Raw genomic sequence first — 16487 nt, forward strand, 5'->3', positions numbered from 1 at the left:
GGCTCCATCCCCACACATTACCACACGAGGCTCCGTCCCCACACATTACCACACAAGGCTCCGTCCCCACACATTACAACATGAGGCTCCGTTCCCCCACATTACCATACGAGGCTCCGTCCCCCCACATTACCACACGAGACTCCGTCCCCACACATTACCACACGAGGCTCCGTCCCCACACATTACCACACGAGGCTCTGTCCCCACACATTACCACACGAGGCTCCATCCCCACACATTACCACACGAGGCTCCGTCCCCACACATTACGACACGAGGCTCCGTCCCCACACATTACCACACGAAGCTCCATCCCCCCACATTACCACACGAGGCTCAGTCCCCACACATTACCACACGAGGCTCCGTCCCCCCACATTACCACACAATACTAAGTCCCCCCACATTACCACACGAAGCTCCGTCCCCACACATTACCACACGAGGCTCTGTCCCCGCACATTACCATACGAGGCTCCTGAGCGTGCCGAGCATTAGCTGGCTGGAAACTAGTAGCTAGTATACACATATTTGGTATCGCAGCATTCAGAATCGCCAGATCAATAAAAAAAATAATTAACCTGATCGCTAAACGGCCGCGACATTGCATTAAAATGGAATAAGGGCGATCAAAAGAACTTATCTGCACCAAAATGGTATCATTAGAAACATCAGCTCGGAAGCAAAAAATAAGCCCTCAACCGACCCCAGATCACAAAAAATGGAGACGCTACGGGTATCGGAAAACTGCACAATTTTTTATTTTTTTTTTACCGAAGTTTGGAATTTTTTTTCACCACTTAGATAAAAAACAACCTAGACATGTTTGGAGTCTATGGAGAATCATAATGGCAGGTCAGTTTTAGCATTTAGTGAACCTAGCAAAAAAGCCAAACAAAAAACAAGTGTGGGACTGCACTTTTTTTGCAATTGCACGGCACTTGGAATTTTTTTCCCGTTTTCTAGTACATGACATGCTTAAAACCAATGATGTTGTTCAAAAATACAGGTCGTCCCGCAAAAAACAAGCCCTCACATGGCCATATTGACAGAATAAAAAAAGTTATGGCTCTGGGAAGGAGGGTAGCGAAAAATGAAAACAAAAATACCCCGGGTCATGAAAGGGTTAAAACTGATAACCTATTCACTAAAGAGAATCAGCATGGTGTCCTGATAGATACCCGATTCCAGTGATGAATCACTTACTGGGCTTCTTGGTGCCGATTTGATAGAATCCATGTTTTCTCTGATGTAGATGTAGCAGTGGTCAGAATGCTGAGCTCTCTATAACCCCGCCCACACCACTGATTGGTAGCTTCCTATGTACACTGTTCATTGTCAGGAAGCTGCAAATCAAATGTGGGGGCGGGGTTACACGGATTAGCCTGATTGCCTGGAATGAGACACTGCACTGCAGTGATAATCTCCAGCTGGTAGAACACTGATTTGCATTAACCCCTTAAGCCCCAAGGGTGGTTTGCACGTTAATGACCGGGCCAATTTTTACAATTCTGACCATTGTCCATTTATGAGGTTATATCTCTGGAACGCTTCAACGGATCTTGGCGATTCTGACATTGTTTTCTTGTGACATATTGTACTTCATGATAGTGGTAAAACTTCTTCAATATAAATTGCGTTTGTGAAAAAAACCGAAGTTTGGCAAAAATTTTGCAATTCTCCAACTTTGAATTTTTATGCCCCTAAATTACAGAGATATGTCACACAAAATAATTAATAAGTAACATTTCCCACATGTCTACTTTACATCAGCACAATTTTGGAACCAACATTTTTTTTTGTTAGGGAGTTATAAGGGTTAAAAGTTGACCAGCAATTTCTCATTTTTACAACACCAATATTTTTTAGGGACCACATCACATTTGAAGCCATTTTGAGGGGTCTATATGATAGAAAATAACCAAGTGTGACACCATTCTAAAAACTGCACCCCTCCAGGTGCTCAAAGCCACATTCAAGAAGTTTATTAACCCTTCAGGTGTTTCACAGGAATTCTTGGAATGTTTAAAAAAAAAATGAACATGCAACTTTTTCACAAAAAATTTCCTTCAGCTCCAATTTGTTTTATTTTACCAAGGGTAACAGGAGAAAATGGACCCCAAAACTTGTTGTACAATTTGTCCTGAGTACGCCGATACCCCATATGTGGGGGTAAACCACTGTTTGGGTGCATGGCAGAGCTCGAAAGGGAAGGAACGCCGTTTGACTTTTCAATGCAAAATTGACTGGAATTGAGATGGGACACCATGTTGCGTTTGGAGAGCCCCTGATGTGCCTAAACATTGAAACCCCCCACAAGTGACACCATTTTGGAAAGTAGACCCCTAAGGAACTTATCTAGATGTGTGGTGAGCACTTTGACCCACCAAGTGCTTCACAGAAGTTTATAATGCAGAGCCGTCAAAATAAAAAAATCATATTTTTTCACAAATATGATATTTTCGCCCCCAATTTTTTATTTTCCCAAGGGTAAGAGAAGAAATTGGACCCCAAAAGTTGTTGTGCCATTTGTCCTGAGTATGCCGATACCACGTATGTGGGGGTAAACAACTGTTTGGGCGCATGGCAGAGCTCAGAAAGGAAGGAGCGCCATTTGGAATGCAGACTTAGATGGATTGGTCTGCAGGCGTCACGTTGCATTTGCAGAGCCCCTGATGCACCTAAACAGTAGAAATCCCCCACAAGTGACCCCATGTTGGAAACTAGACCCCCCCAAGGAACTTATCTAGATGTGTTGTGAGAACTTTGAACCCCAAAGTGTTTCACTACGGTTTATAACGCAGAGCCGTGAAAATAAAAAATCATTTTTTTGCACAAAAATTATTTTTTAGCCCCGTTTTGTATTTTTCCAAGGGTAACAGGAGAAATTGGACCCCAAAAGTTGTTGTCCAATTTGTCCTGAGTACGCTGATACCCCATATGTGGAGGGGAACCACCGTTTGGGCCCATGGCAGAGCTTGGAAGGGAAAGAGCGCCATTTGGAATGCAGACTTAGATGGATTGGTCTGCAGGCGTCACGTTGCATTTGCAGAGCCCCTGATGCACCTAAACAGTAGAAATCCCCCACAAGTGACCCCATGTTGGAAACTAGACCCCCCAAGAAAGTTATCTAGATGTGTTGTGAGAACTTTGAACCCCCAAGTGTTTCACTACAGTTTATAACGCAGAGTCGTGAAAATAAAAATAATATTTTTTTCCCACAAAAATGTTTTTTTAGCCCCCCAAATTTTTATTTTCCCAAGGGTAACAAGAGAAATTGGACCCCAATAGTTGTTGTCCAATTTGTCCTGTGTATGCTGATACCCCATATGTTGGGGTAAACCCCTGTTTGGGCGCACGGGAGAGCTCGGAAGGGAAGGAGCACTGTTTCACTTTTTCAACGTAGAATTGGCTGGAATTGAGATCGGACGCCAAGTCGCGTTTGGAGAGCCCTGATGTGCCTAAACAGTGAAAACCCCCAATTCTAATTGAAACCCTATCCCAAACACACCCCTAACCTTAATCCCTACCATAACCCTAATCACACCCCTAACCGACACACCCCTAACCCTAATCCCAACCGTAAATGTAATCCAAACCCTAACTTTAGCCCCAACCCTAACTGTAGCCCTAACCCTAGCCCCAACCCTAACCCTAGCCCCACCACTAACCCCAGCCCCACCACTAACCCCAGCCCCACCACTAACCCCAACCCTAACCCTAGCCCTAATGGGAAGATGGAAATAAATACATTTTTTTAATTTTTTTATTTTTCCCTAACTAACGGGGTGATGAAGGGGGGTTTGATTTACTTTTATAGCGGGTATTTTAGCGGGTATTTTAGCGGATTTTTATGATTGACAGCTGTCACACACTAAAAGACGCTTTTTATTGCAAAAAATATTTTTTGCGTTACATTTTGAGAGCTATAATTTTTCCATATTTTGGTCCACAGAGTCATGTGAGGTCTTTTTTTTTGCGGGACGAGTTGGCGTTTTTATTGGTAACATTTTCGGGCACGTGACATTTTTTGATCGCTTTTTATTCCGATTTATGTGAGGCAGAACGACCAAAAACCAGCTATTAATGAATTTCTTTGGGGGGGGGGGGAGAAGGGGCTTTTATATCGTTCCACGTTTGGTAAAATGGATAAAGCAGTTTTATTCTTTGGGTCAGTACAATTACAGCGATACCTCATTTACATAATTTTTTTATGTTTTGGCGCTTTTATACCATAAAAACTATTTTATAGAAAGAATAATTATTTTTGCATCGCTTTATTCTGAGGACTATAACTTTTTTATTTTTTGCTGATGATGCTGTGTGGCGGGTCGTTTTTTGCGGGACAAGATGACGTTTTCAGCGGTACCATGGTTATTTATATCTGTCTTTTTGATCGCGTGTTATTCCACTTTTTGTTCGGCGGTATGATAATAAAGCGTTGTTTTGCCTTGTTTTTTTTTACTGTGTTCACTGAAGGGGTTAACTAGTGGGACAGTTTTATAGGTCGGGTCGTTACGGACGCGGCGATACTAAATGTGTGTACTTTTACTGTTTTTTTACTATTTAGAGAAAGAAATGTATTTATGGGAACAATATATATATATTTTTTTCTTTGTTTAGGATTTTTATTTTTTTTCTACACATTTAAAAAGGTTTTTCTTTTTTCACTTTGTCCGTGACCGCTCCTGGCACATAGTGCCGGATGTCAGCTGCGATAGTCAGCTTACACCCGGCCGCGCTCCCCCCGTGACCGCGGCCGATCGCATATGACATACTATCCCGTCACTGGGAATTAAGTCCCAGGTCACCTTGACGGGATAGTACGTCATATGGGATTAAGGGGTTAAAACTATAGTGCTTCTGAGCAAGTGACAAATCCCTGGAATCAGAGTCTCTACATTATGCTGCTCTCAGATTACACAACCAAAACCTACTTACAGATTCCCTTTAATATTAGATCACTGAGGGTCTGAATTTAAGCACACCCAGTGGTCAAACATTTGAACGAACTGTGTCAAGCTGGCAAACACTGCATCATGTTTTTTTTAAAGGGAACCTGTCAGCAAGATTGTGCTCAGTAACCTACACACAGTGTCAGGTCTTCGCCTTTATACTGATTAAAATGATACCTTGGTTGATTAAATCCATCTTGTGGCTGTTTAATCTTTATTCTCAGTTTTGAGTTAATGATATGCTCGTGCCCTGCGGCGGCCTGTGGGGGGGGGGGGGTCTTCATGTTCTGCTCTTCTTAGGTATTAATGTGTATGGATAGTTAATGTTTTTAAATGGTTTTCCGATGGTGGCCATGCATACCAGGTTAGGGATGAGCGGGGGCATGCATACAAGGATGGGGGATGAGGAGGCTGTGCATACCAGGTTAGGGATGAGTGGGGGCATGCATACAAGGATGGGGGATGAAGAGGCCATGCACACCAGGATGGGGGATGAGGAGGCCGTGAATACCAGGATGGGGGATGAGGAGCCCATGCATACCATGATGAGGGATGAGGCGGCCGTGCATACCAGGATGGGGGATGAGGAGCCAGGCATACCAGGATGGGGATGAGGGGCCGTACATACCAGGATGGGGGATGAGGAGGCCATGCATACCAGGATGGGGGATGAGGAGGCCGTGCATGCCAGGATGGGGGATGAGGAGGCCATGCATACCAGGATGGGGGATGAGGAGGCCATGCATACCAGGATGGGGGATGAGGAGGCCGTGCATACTAGGATGGGGATGAGGAGGCCGTGCATGCCAGGATGGGGATGAGGAAGCTATGCATACCAGGATGGGGATGAGGGGGCCATGCATACCAAGATGGGGATGAGGGGCCCATGCAGACCAGGATGGGGATGAGGGGGCCATGCATACCAGGATGGGGATGAGGGGGCCATGTATACGAGGATGGGGATGAGGAGGCCATGCATACCAGGATGGGGATGACGGGGCCATGTATACGAGCATGGGGATGAGGAGCCATGCATACCAGCATGGGGATGAGGAGGCCGTGCATACCAGGATGGGGGATGAGGAGGCAGTGCATACTAGGATACTAGGATGGGGATGAGGTGGCAATGTATACAGGTCCTTCTCAAAAAATTAGCATATAGTGTTAAATTTCATTATTTACCATAATGTAATGATTACAATTAAACTTTCATATATTATAGATTCATTATCCACCAACTGAAATTTGTCAGGTCTTTTATTGTTTTAATACTGATGATTTTGGCCTACAACTCCTGATAACCCAAAAAACCTGTCTCAATAAATTAGCATATTTCAACCGTCCAATGAAATAAAAGTGTTTTTTAATAACAAACAAAAAAACCATCAAATAATAATGTTCAGTTATGCACTCAATACTTGGTCGGGAATCCTTTGGCAGAAATGACTGCTTCAATGCGGCGTGGCATGGAGGCAATCAGCCTGTGACACTGCTGAGATGTTATGGAGGCCCAGGATGCTTCAATAGCGGCCTTAAGCTCATCCAGAGTGTTGGGTCTTGCGTCTCTCAACGTTCTCTTCACAATATCCCACAGATTCTCTATGGGGTTCAGGTCAGGAGAGTTGGCAGGCCAATTGAGCACAGTAATACCATGGTCAGTAAACCATTTACCAGTGGTTTTGGCACTGTGAGCAGGTGCCAGGAAGCATGAAGTGCTCCAAAATCTCCTGATAGCTAGCTGCATTGACCCTGCCCTTGATGAAACACAGTGGACCAACACCAGCAGCTGACATGGCACCCCACACCATCACTGACTGGGTACTTGACACTGGACTTCAGGCATTTTGGCATTTCCTTTTCCCCAGTCTTCCTCCAGACTCTGGCACCTTGATTTCCGAATGACATGCAAAATTTGCTTTCATCAGAAAAAAGTACTTGGGACCACTTAGCAACAGTCCAGTGCTGCTTCTCTGTAGCCCAGGTCAGGCGCTTCTGCCGCTGTTTATGGTTCAAAAGTGGCTTTACCTGGGGAATGCGGCACCTGTAGCCCATTTCCTGCACACGCCTGTGCACGGTGGCTCTGGATGTTTCCACACCAGACTCAGTCCACTGCTTCCTCAGGTTCCCCAAGGTCTGGAATCGGTCCTTCTCCACAATCTTCCTCAGGGTCCGGTCACCTCTTCTCGTTGTACAGCGTTTTCTGCCACATTGTTTCCTTCCAACAGACTTACCATTGAGGTGCCTTGATACAGCACTCTGGGAACAGCCTATTTGTTGAGAAATTTCTTTCTGGGTCTTACCCTCTTGCTTGAGGGTGTCAATGATGGCCTTCTTGACATCTGTCAGGTCGCTAGTCTTACCCATGATGGGGGTTTTGAGTAATGAACCAGGCAGGGAGTTTTTAAAAGCCTCAGGTATCTTTTGCATGTGTTTAGAGTTAATTAGTTGATTCAGAAGATTAGGGTAATAGGTCGTTTAGAGAACCTTTTCTTGATATGCTAATTTATTGAGACAGGTTTTTTGGGTTATCAGGAGTTGTAGGCCAAAATCATCAGTATTAAAACAATAAAAGACCTGACAAATTTCAGTTGGTGGATAATGAATCTATAATATATGAAAGTTTAATTGTAATCATTACATTATGGTAAATAATGAAATTTAACACTATATGCTAATTTTTTGAGAAGGACCTGTACGAGGATGGGGATGAGGGGGCCATGTATACAAAGATGGGGATGAGGGGGCCATGTATACAAAGATGGGGATGAGGGGGCCATGTATACAAGGATGTTTTCAAACAGAATGTCATTACTAAAATTATAATAAATATTGCTGGATTTCCAAATGAGTTGATTGTGTTGCCTAGGAGTTAACCAATAAACTCCGGAAAAGGAATTAAACAGTTCCCATAGTCAATATCTCTCACCCTTTTCATTCCTAATTGGGACCAGTAATCGGGGATGTCAGATATAGTTAGGGTTTGGATAACTGATCATGATAAATCTTTAATTTGTTCATATTTCAAAATGGTCTTTGAAGATTTCTCTAGTTTTTTCCAAGCTGAGATTGTGGCTCTTAAGAAATTGGGAGGTGAATCTGGGAATAGAGGGTTGGTAGGATGTTGCCATATTAAATCACACAGAGAGGATGGTATTCATTAGCTGCTGATTCTAGTTCTACCCAAGCTGTATGTCATAGTTACATAGTTACATAAAAGACCTGGATCCATCAAGTTCAACCCTTCTCCATCAATTGTTCATTTTGTCACTAATTTAACTATAACCCGCAATGTTATGTGTATCAAGGAAATCATTCGGCCCTTTTTTAATAGTTGTTATAGTGTCTGCCATTACTACCTCTTGTGGTCGGCATTCCACAATCTGACTGCTCCAACTGTAAAGAACCCTTTCCTGTTTAGCTGACGGAATCACCTTTCTTCCACCCATAATGAGTGCCCCCTGGTCCTTTGGAAGGAATGAGGCTTCTTTTACACTTGCGGTGTTTTTTGCAGCCCATTATTGCGGCAATATCTTGCGGATCGCCGTATTTCTGGTTTCGAATAGTAGGGAAAAAGTAGGGGGGGAAAAACTGCATTCCGCAAATACAGTCTTCACGGTGCTCCGCAAAAAACAAGCTTCCGTTGTTTTTGCGGCCCCATTGATTTTCAATGGGGGCCGTGTCTGTAAGCCGTGAAAAATATCGAGCAGGCTCGATATTTTCTTACGGCAGTAAATACGGCCCTCACGGCCATACGGCGTATGGCATTTGACTAATTTTTGCGGCCCCATAGAAATCTATTGGGGCCGCAAAAACAGGCTGCAAAAACACGGCAAGTGTAAAAAAAATCCTAAATCATGTGCCAGTCCTTTGTAATGACCACACATTTATACAAATAAATGCATAAAGGCATTCCCAGACCCACATTTTAATTGTCAGGGCTTGCATGACATTAACTGTGCAACTGGCTAATTAAAACCAATGCCGGGAACGTCGTAAGTTAACAGATTTGCTACACTATTGTCTAGCCGCCAGGTACTACTGACCTGAATGCAGAACCGGAGTACCACAAATCGATCCGCTTGACTCTAATTATAAGTTTACTACAAAAAAAACTGAACAGCACCTCAGAACAGAATAAGGCAAATGTGAACAGGTGCACAATATACACACAAAAGAATACAGCAGCCTCTGTATGCGCTAAGATGTATGGAAACATTGAATATATGACATTTGAACTGCACGACTGTTATATAGAATATACTTATAAGGTACTTAGCACATAAATTGGCCAATTCATGAGATCCCATCAACCACGGCAAGGTGTATTTTCTTTGATGGAACCCTAAACCTAATTTTATTAAACATGCCTCTCCCGCTCTAAAAGCCTAGAAATTTAAAATGCAAGTAGGAGCCAACACTACTTAAATACTGCCTTGTGCTGATGAGAGGAGTGTTCAGTCAGAAAAAAGGCAGTTAACATCTACAACAGCATACTACAAAAAACCTAAATACTAACCAGCGCCTCTGAACAGAGTAAAGCAAGTGTGAATAAAAGCAAGCTGCTATGACTGCATAATGAACAAAAAGATGCCATTTAAAAATAAATATTTTTTTGTATTGCCATATTCTAAGAGCAACAACTTTGTCATTGATGGAAAAGTGCGAGCACTTGGTTTTTGTGATTTTCTGATGGATTTTTATTCAATTGTTTTTAGAAGTGAAAAAAAAACAAACAGCAATTCAGGCTTTATTTTTCTATTTTTTTTTTTTAATAGTGTTCACCAGGCGATTTTAGTGACATTCTAGTTTTATAGTCAGGATCATTATGGACTCGGAAAATAGAATTATTCTTACCGTTAATTCGATTTCTAGTAACCCACCACGACAGCACACCTGGAGGATGTTGCCCCTTTCCTAATAGGGACAGGAAATGACAAAGAGGTTAAATAACCCCTCCCTCATCCTCCCCCTCAGTGTTATTATAAAGAACCACAGGAGAAGGAATGCTTCAAATTATATTTATTCTTTCCAGAACGTATATTAAGCAAAGGGAGGGATTACTCCTGCTGTCGTGGTGGGTTACTAGAAACCGAATTAACGGTAAGAATAATTCTATTTTCTCTAGTAACCCCCCACGACAGCACACCTGGAGCAGTACCCAAGAGTAATATTTAGGGAGGGACTATAGCTCTAAGGACTTTTTCTCCGAAGGCCAAGTCTTCCTTTGACATCAGGTCTAGCCTGTAATGTTTGGAAAATGTATGGACCGAGGACCATGTAGCAGCTCTGCAAATTTGCTCAATGGAAGCACTGGCTTTCTCGGCCCAGGAGACAGCTGTTGCTCTGGTAGAATGAGCTGTGAATTTTTCTGGTGGTGGAAGCCCTTGGATCTGGTAAACCTCCAAGATTGCGCTCTTGATCCAGTTGGCAATTGTAGATTTGGAAGTCTTCTTCCCCTTATTCTGTCCGTGAAGATGAATAAACAAATTCTGATCCTTTCTAATTTTGTCTGAAACTTGAAGATAATAAAGTACCGCTCTCCGAACGTCCAAAGTATGGAACTGTTGTTCTTCCTCATTCTTTGGTTCCTGATAGAAGGAAGGGAGAATTATCTCCTGCGACTTGTGGAATTCAGACATGACCTTTGGGAGAAAGACTTATTCTGCGTTTGGATCCAGCCTATCTTGTAGAATCTTCATGTAGGGCTCATTGATTGACAGGACCTGTAGTTCACCTACTCTCCTGGCTGTAGTTATTGCTACCAGGAAGGTGGTTTTCCAGGCCAGTCTATCCATTCCTACTGAAGACAAGGGTTCAAAGGGTGGGAGTGTAAGTCCTTTTAGGACTATATTGAGGTCCCAGGATGGGACTATATTTATGGATCTTGGAGATATGCGGGATGCTGCCCTCATAAATCTTCATATCCATCTGTGTTCGGCTAAAGGCTGGTCAAAATAAGAACTCAGGGCCGACACCTGTACCTTGAGGGTGCTGGGTCTGAGACCTTTTTCTAGCCCGTCTTGTAAAAAATCCAAGATCCTGGCTAGGTTCGGCCGGTGTGGGTTAGGCCGATCAGGAGCACACCATGTGATAAAAGTCTTCCATACTTTCTGATAGATGGAATTGGTTACTGTCTTTCGGCTCTTCTGTAGCGTTCTAATGACGTTTTTTGATAGCCCTCTGGTCCTCAGAATTGAGAATTCAGAAGCCAGGCATTCAGGTGTAATTTCTCGGGATCTGGGTGAAGTATTGGCCCCTGATAGAGAAGGTTCCTGACCGGGGGTAGTGCTATCGGTCCATCCACTCTTAGGCTGATGAGTGTCCCGAACCAACTTCTTTTGGGCCAAAATGGAGCCACTAGGATTACCCTGATTTTTTCTGTCCTTATCTTTTGTAGGACCTTTGGTAAAATTGGTAACGGTGGAAAAGCATATGCCAGTGAGAATGTCCATGGTTGGGCCAATGCGTCCACACCTAGCCCCGGATTGGTTGGATCTAGTGAGAAAAATTGGTCCACCTTTGTGTTCTGACTGTTTGAGAATAGGTCCACTTCTGGCTGTCCCCACTTCCTGGCCAAAATTTGAAAAATTTCCGGGTCTAGACCCCATTCTCCTGGATGGATTCTTTCTCTGCTCAGGAAGTCGGCCTGTATATTTATTTCCCCCTTTATGTGTAGGGCTGAAAGTGAGAGAACATGTTCTTCGGCCCAGGAACATATTCTGGTTGATATGGCCTTAGATCCTCGTGTCTTGTACTTCCCTGATGGCGAAGGTGGGCAACTGTTGTCATGTTGTCCGAGTAGATTTTGATATGGGAATTTTGAACAAGAGCTACTGCTGCTTTGAGAACTTCCTCCACCGCTTTTAGTTCTCTGAAGTTCGAGGATCGTTGGCTTATCTCGTCTAACCAGTTCCCTTGAAATATGTGCTGGGCTACCGTAGCTCCCCAACCTCTCTCGCTGGCATCTACTGTTATAGAGATTGCTCGATCCTGCGACCAGGGAACTCCTTTGATTAAGTTCTCCTTTCGTAGCCACCACGTTAAAGAGGATTTTACATGTGGTGGTATTCTGATCTTTTTGTCCAGAGAATCTGGGGATCCGTCCCAGTTTGACAGAATATGAGTTTGGAGAACTCTGGTGTGGGCTTGTGCCCATGACACCATCTGGATGCATGATGTCATGGACCAGAACTGACATGGCCCATCTTAGAGAGACTATCTTCTTGTCCCGCAACGTTCTTATTTTTGCTGTAAGCAAGGTCCGTTTTTGTTCTGGTAAGAAAGATGTTTGGCTGCGAGAGTCCAGTAGGACCCCTAAAAAGACCTTTGATGTTGACAGAACCATATCCGATTTCTTGTGGTTCACTATCCAGCCTAGGGACGATAAGATCTGGACTGTCTTTTGAAGGCGTTCTTGTAGAATGGGAACTGAGGGAGCCACTATCATGAGGTCGTCGAGGTATGGAATTATGCATATTTGTTGACCTCTGATGTAGGCTGCTACTTCGGACATGATCTTTGTGAAGATCCTCGGGGCTGAGGATAGCCCAAACGGGAGGATATTGAATTGAAAATGGTCTATGTCTTTTCCCCTGGCGACTGCAAACCTTAGGAATTTTCGATAAGTTGGATGGATTGGGACGTGGTAATATGCGTCCTGTAGATCTATAGTCGCCATGACGAAATCTTGTCCTATGAGGGGTACCGTAGATCTTACTGATTCCATCTTGAACCTTCTGTAGGCAACGTATTGATTCAGAGGTTTTAGGTTGATTATCACTCGATGGGACCCATTTGGTTTCTTTATTAGAAATAAATTTGAATAATGCCCTCTGTTCCTCTCGTTCTCCGGGACTGAGGAGATCACATTGTTGACTAGGAGATCTTGTACTCCCGCTATCAATGTGGATTGTAGCTTTGGTGTGGGTAAAGATGTTGTTTTTGACATCTTTTGAGGATATGATATCAACTCTATTTTTATTCCGTCTCTGACTGATGTTAAGGTCCATTGGTCTGAGCAGACTGTTTGCCAGTATGGGAGGAAGTTTGAGATACAACCCCCTACCATGGTGGCGTCATTGTTTTCTCTGATTTTGGGGTTGGGAAAGAAAGAGATTTTGGTCTTTCCCTCCTTTTGGATAACTCCAAAGCCCCGACTTGCCCTTCCCTCTGTATTGAGGAGTATGTTCTTGTTGAGAGCGAAAGGGTCTCTTCCTAGGGTTTCTAGGTTCTGGCAATGTCTTCTTTTTGTCTGAAGCCTTCTCCAGTGGATCATCCAGGGCGGGCCCAAACATATATTTTCCTTTAAAAGGAATAGAACACAGCCTCATTTTTTAAGTCATGTCCCCAGACCAAGATCTCAGCCAGATTGCCCGTCTTACGGAATTTGACAGCCCTGATGATCTTGCTGCCACCCTCACTGATTCAGCTGAGGCATCTGCTAGAAATCCAGTCGCTTTCTGGAAGATAGGTAGAGAGGCTAGAATATCCTCTCTGGGAGTGCCTGAGGACAGGTGCTCTTCTAGTTGCCCCAGCCAGCGGTGCATTGATCTAGCCACACAGGTAGATACCGAATTAATGTTCAGTAAGGACGCTGACGTCTCCCATGATTTTCTTAGTAGCCCATCCATTTTACGTTCTAGAGGATCTTTCAACTGCGAGGCATCTTCAAATGGTAGCGTGGTCTTCTTAGCTACCCTAGCGATCTGGATGTCCACCTTTGGAATCTCCGACCAGCATGAAGCAGTGTCGTCATCCACCGGAAACCGATCCTTAATTTCTGCTGGGGTGGTCAGCCTCTTTTCCGGGGTTTCCCATTCTTCTAGAACTAAGTCACGGATATTTTTGTGAATGGGAAATACTTGTTTCTTCTTAGAACGGAGACCCCCGAACATCTCCTCCTGTACTGAGTGAGCCGTTTTTTCCTCTTCAATCTTCATAGTCTTCCTCACTGCTGTGAGTTCTTCTATGTCACTGGAAAAGAAGTAATATCTCTCTTGCTGAGAAGCCTCTGAGTCTAAGGATATTTCACCTTCCTCTGGAGGTTCATCCGACATTTCCCCTTGAGATTCTTCCTGCCCTTCATCCTCTGGATTAAGTTTTCTTTTCTTAGCTTCCGGAGGAGCACTGGGGGAGGGTGTGGGTTGGGGAAGTGTGGCCGGAGAGCTTCTGATCTCGTGCTGGATCAAGCCTTTAATCTCTTCCATGAGAGATGGCTGCTCTTCCCTAATAATCTTCTCTGTGCATTCTTTGCACAATGTCGTCTTGTATGAAGAGGACAGCTTCTTTACACAAACTGCGCATTTGCGCGTAGCTTTGGATCTGCTTCCTGATGCAGGTTCCTTGTCCCCCTGAAATAAAGGGGAGAAGGAATCATAAGATTTCAACCTGCATCAGGGAGTGGACACCCTGGGCCAGATTACTTACTGGGGCCGGGATGGTGCTGGGATCTGCAAGAGCAGAGCGCGAGGCAGACGACATCTCCATGATTTTCACCACACAGTGGTCCTACCTGAGATGTCTTCTTGTCCGGGGCTCTTAAATAGGCGACCGGACACAGCACCTGTCCTCCTGGTGAGAGGACCTCCTCCTCCCATGTCCGGATGTGGGGGGAGGCCGCCGACATCCACGCCATCTATCATGCGTTCCAGCGTGGAACGCAAAAGGACCTTCCTGAATACTGAAGCCGGCCGGCGTCTGACGTCACATCCTGCCGCCGGCTTCAGACCGGAAGTCCTCATCGCGCGCATACCGCCGGAAGGAGGAGGAGAGACTGGAGAGCGTCAGAGCGGTCTGCAGCCGAAGTATGCCTCCCAGACCTTGCCCTGAGGTGTGGACTGGTGGCGGATGTCCCGAGTCCAGAGGAGGCAGGAGCAGCAAACGGGGAAGAGAGGTAAATCTGCTCCCCAGCTGCCCGACGTTTAGGTTTTCTTTCCCCCCTGGTGACCGCTGCCGGCACAGTACACCTGGAATGACCTCTTCATCCCTAGTAGGGACAGGAAAAAACAATGAGGGGGAGGATGAGGGAGGGGTTATTTAACCTCTGTCATTTCCTGTCCCTATTAGGAAAGGGGTAACATCCTCCAGGTGTGCTGTCGTGGGGGGTTACTAGAGAAATAACAAGTATGCATACCATCTTATTTTCTTGCCCACAGTAAAATTGGTGATTTGTTTTTGTTTTGTTTTTTAAAGGGGGAAGATCGGGGGGGTCCTAAAACTATTCTTTATTAACTTTTGTTTCAGGAAACATGACTTAAATTTAGGCTTCTACCTATTCAGGCGGGATGTCTTCCTCACAACTTACCAAATATTGCATAGCTATAGCTCTCCGAAGAGGACCTGGAGGGCCAATGAGGAAGATGTCTTGCCCCAGAAGATCTTTTTGCATTATCCATCTTAGATGTTGCACAACAGATTGGCTTAGAGGATCAGAGACTGAAATTCAAAGAAAAAGCAATTCAACAAGAAAACAACTTGAAAATGGGATCAATAAAAGCATTATTTTTTTACATAAATCAGTGAAACTATTTGAAAGAAACAATGGCCACGGTATTCGCAACTTTGAACAGTTGGAGTAAGCTCAATGCAACCCCTGCGTGCCTAATAAAAGTGTGGCTTGGTTGTCTTGTAGTCATGAGTCGCACAAGGTTTAAGGGAATATATTAGAAAAAAAATGATATTTACCTGCAGCCACAGTGGTGAATTGCAGGTAAGAACAGTTTTAAACATGTGCCACAGTCTAATTGGAAGTGTGGCTACTGGGAGAAAATGATGTTACATCTTCACTGCAGCCACTTGCTTCCAGTCATCGGGGTGGAGCTGAGGGCATTCAGTGCTCAAACAGCGAGTGGGTTGTAATAACGTCCACCGCTTCTTGACTGACATTCTCTTATGAACAAGTGTGCAAAAAAGGATGTCATTCCAGCAGCGGGGGGAGTGATTACCATGCACTCCTGTGCAGTGAATTCTGGCTGTCCACAGCCCCCGGTGTCACCTCCAATAACTATGAGTAAATGGCTGCAGTGTCACTTTATGTGGCAATAACTCTGGAACACTTCAACGGATGCGAGTGATTCTAAGACTGTTTTTTCGTGACATATTGCACTTCACGAGACTGGTAAAATTTGGTCGACATAAGTTGGATATATTTATGAAAATAATTAAAAATTTTACAAAAAATTAGAATTTTTTTGTTATTTTAAAACTTAATTTTTATGCCCTTAAATCAGATTGTAATAGCACACAAAATAATTAATCAATAATTAATCCTGTAGAATGTAAGTCAGCAAGGGCAGTGTCCTCTTCCCTCTGTATCAGTCGGTCATTGTTAGTTTGTTTACTGTAAGTGCTATTTGTATTTGTATGTAACCCCTCCTCATGTACAGCACCATGGAATCAATGGTGCTATATAGGGTAAATAAATAAATAATAATCAAAAACATTTCCCAAACATCTACTTAACATCTTCATTTTTTAAACATATATTTTTTAGCAAGTTATAATGGTTAAAAGTTGATCAGCAATTTCTCA

The 16487-nt window shown here is 43.9% G+C and overlaps 1 protein-coding gene across 4 annotated transcripts in view; it reads right to left on the bottom strand.

Annotated features, from left to right (window-relative positions):
- Positions 1 to 16487, bottom strand: part of VWA8 (von Willebrand factor A domain containing 8) — a 523579-nt gene that overhangs the window by 475307 nt on the left and 31785 nt on the right. For all 4 annotated transcript variants that reach the window (XM_077297321.1, XM_077297318.1, XM_077297319.1 and 1 more), the window contains exon 4: positions 15262 to 15392. In XM_077297321.1, coding sequence (XP_077153436.1) covers positions 15262 to 15392 — 131 coding nt within the window. The remainder of the gene's footprint in view (positions 1 to 15261; positions 15393 to 16487) is intronic.

Source organism: Ranitomeya variabilis, chromosome 3 (genome assembly GCF_051348905.1).
Source record: "Ranitomeya variabilis isolate aRanVar5 chromosome 3, aRanVar5.hap1, whole genome shotgun sequence".
Lineage (NCBI taxonomy): Eukaryota > Metazoa > Chordata > Amphibia > Anura > Dendrobatidae > Ranitomeya > Ranitomeya variabilis.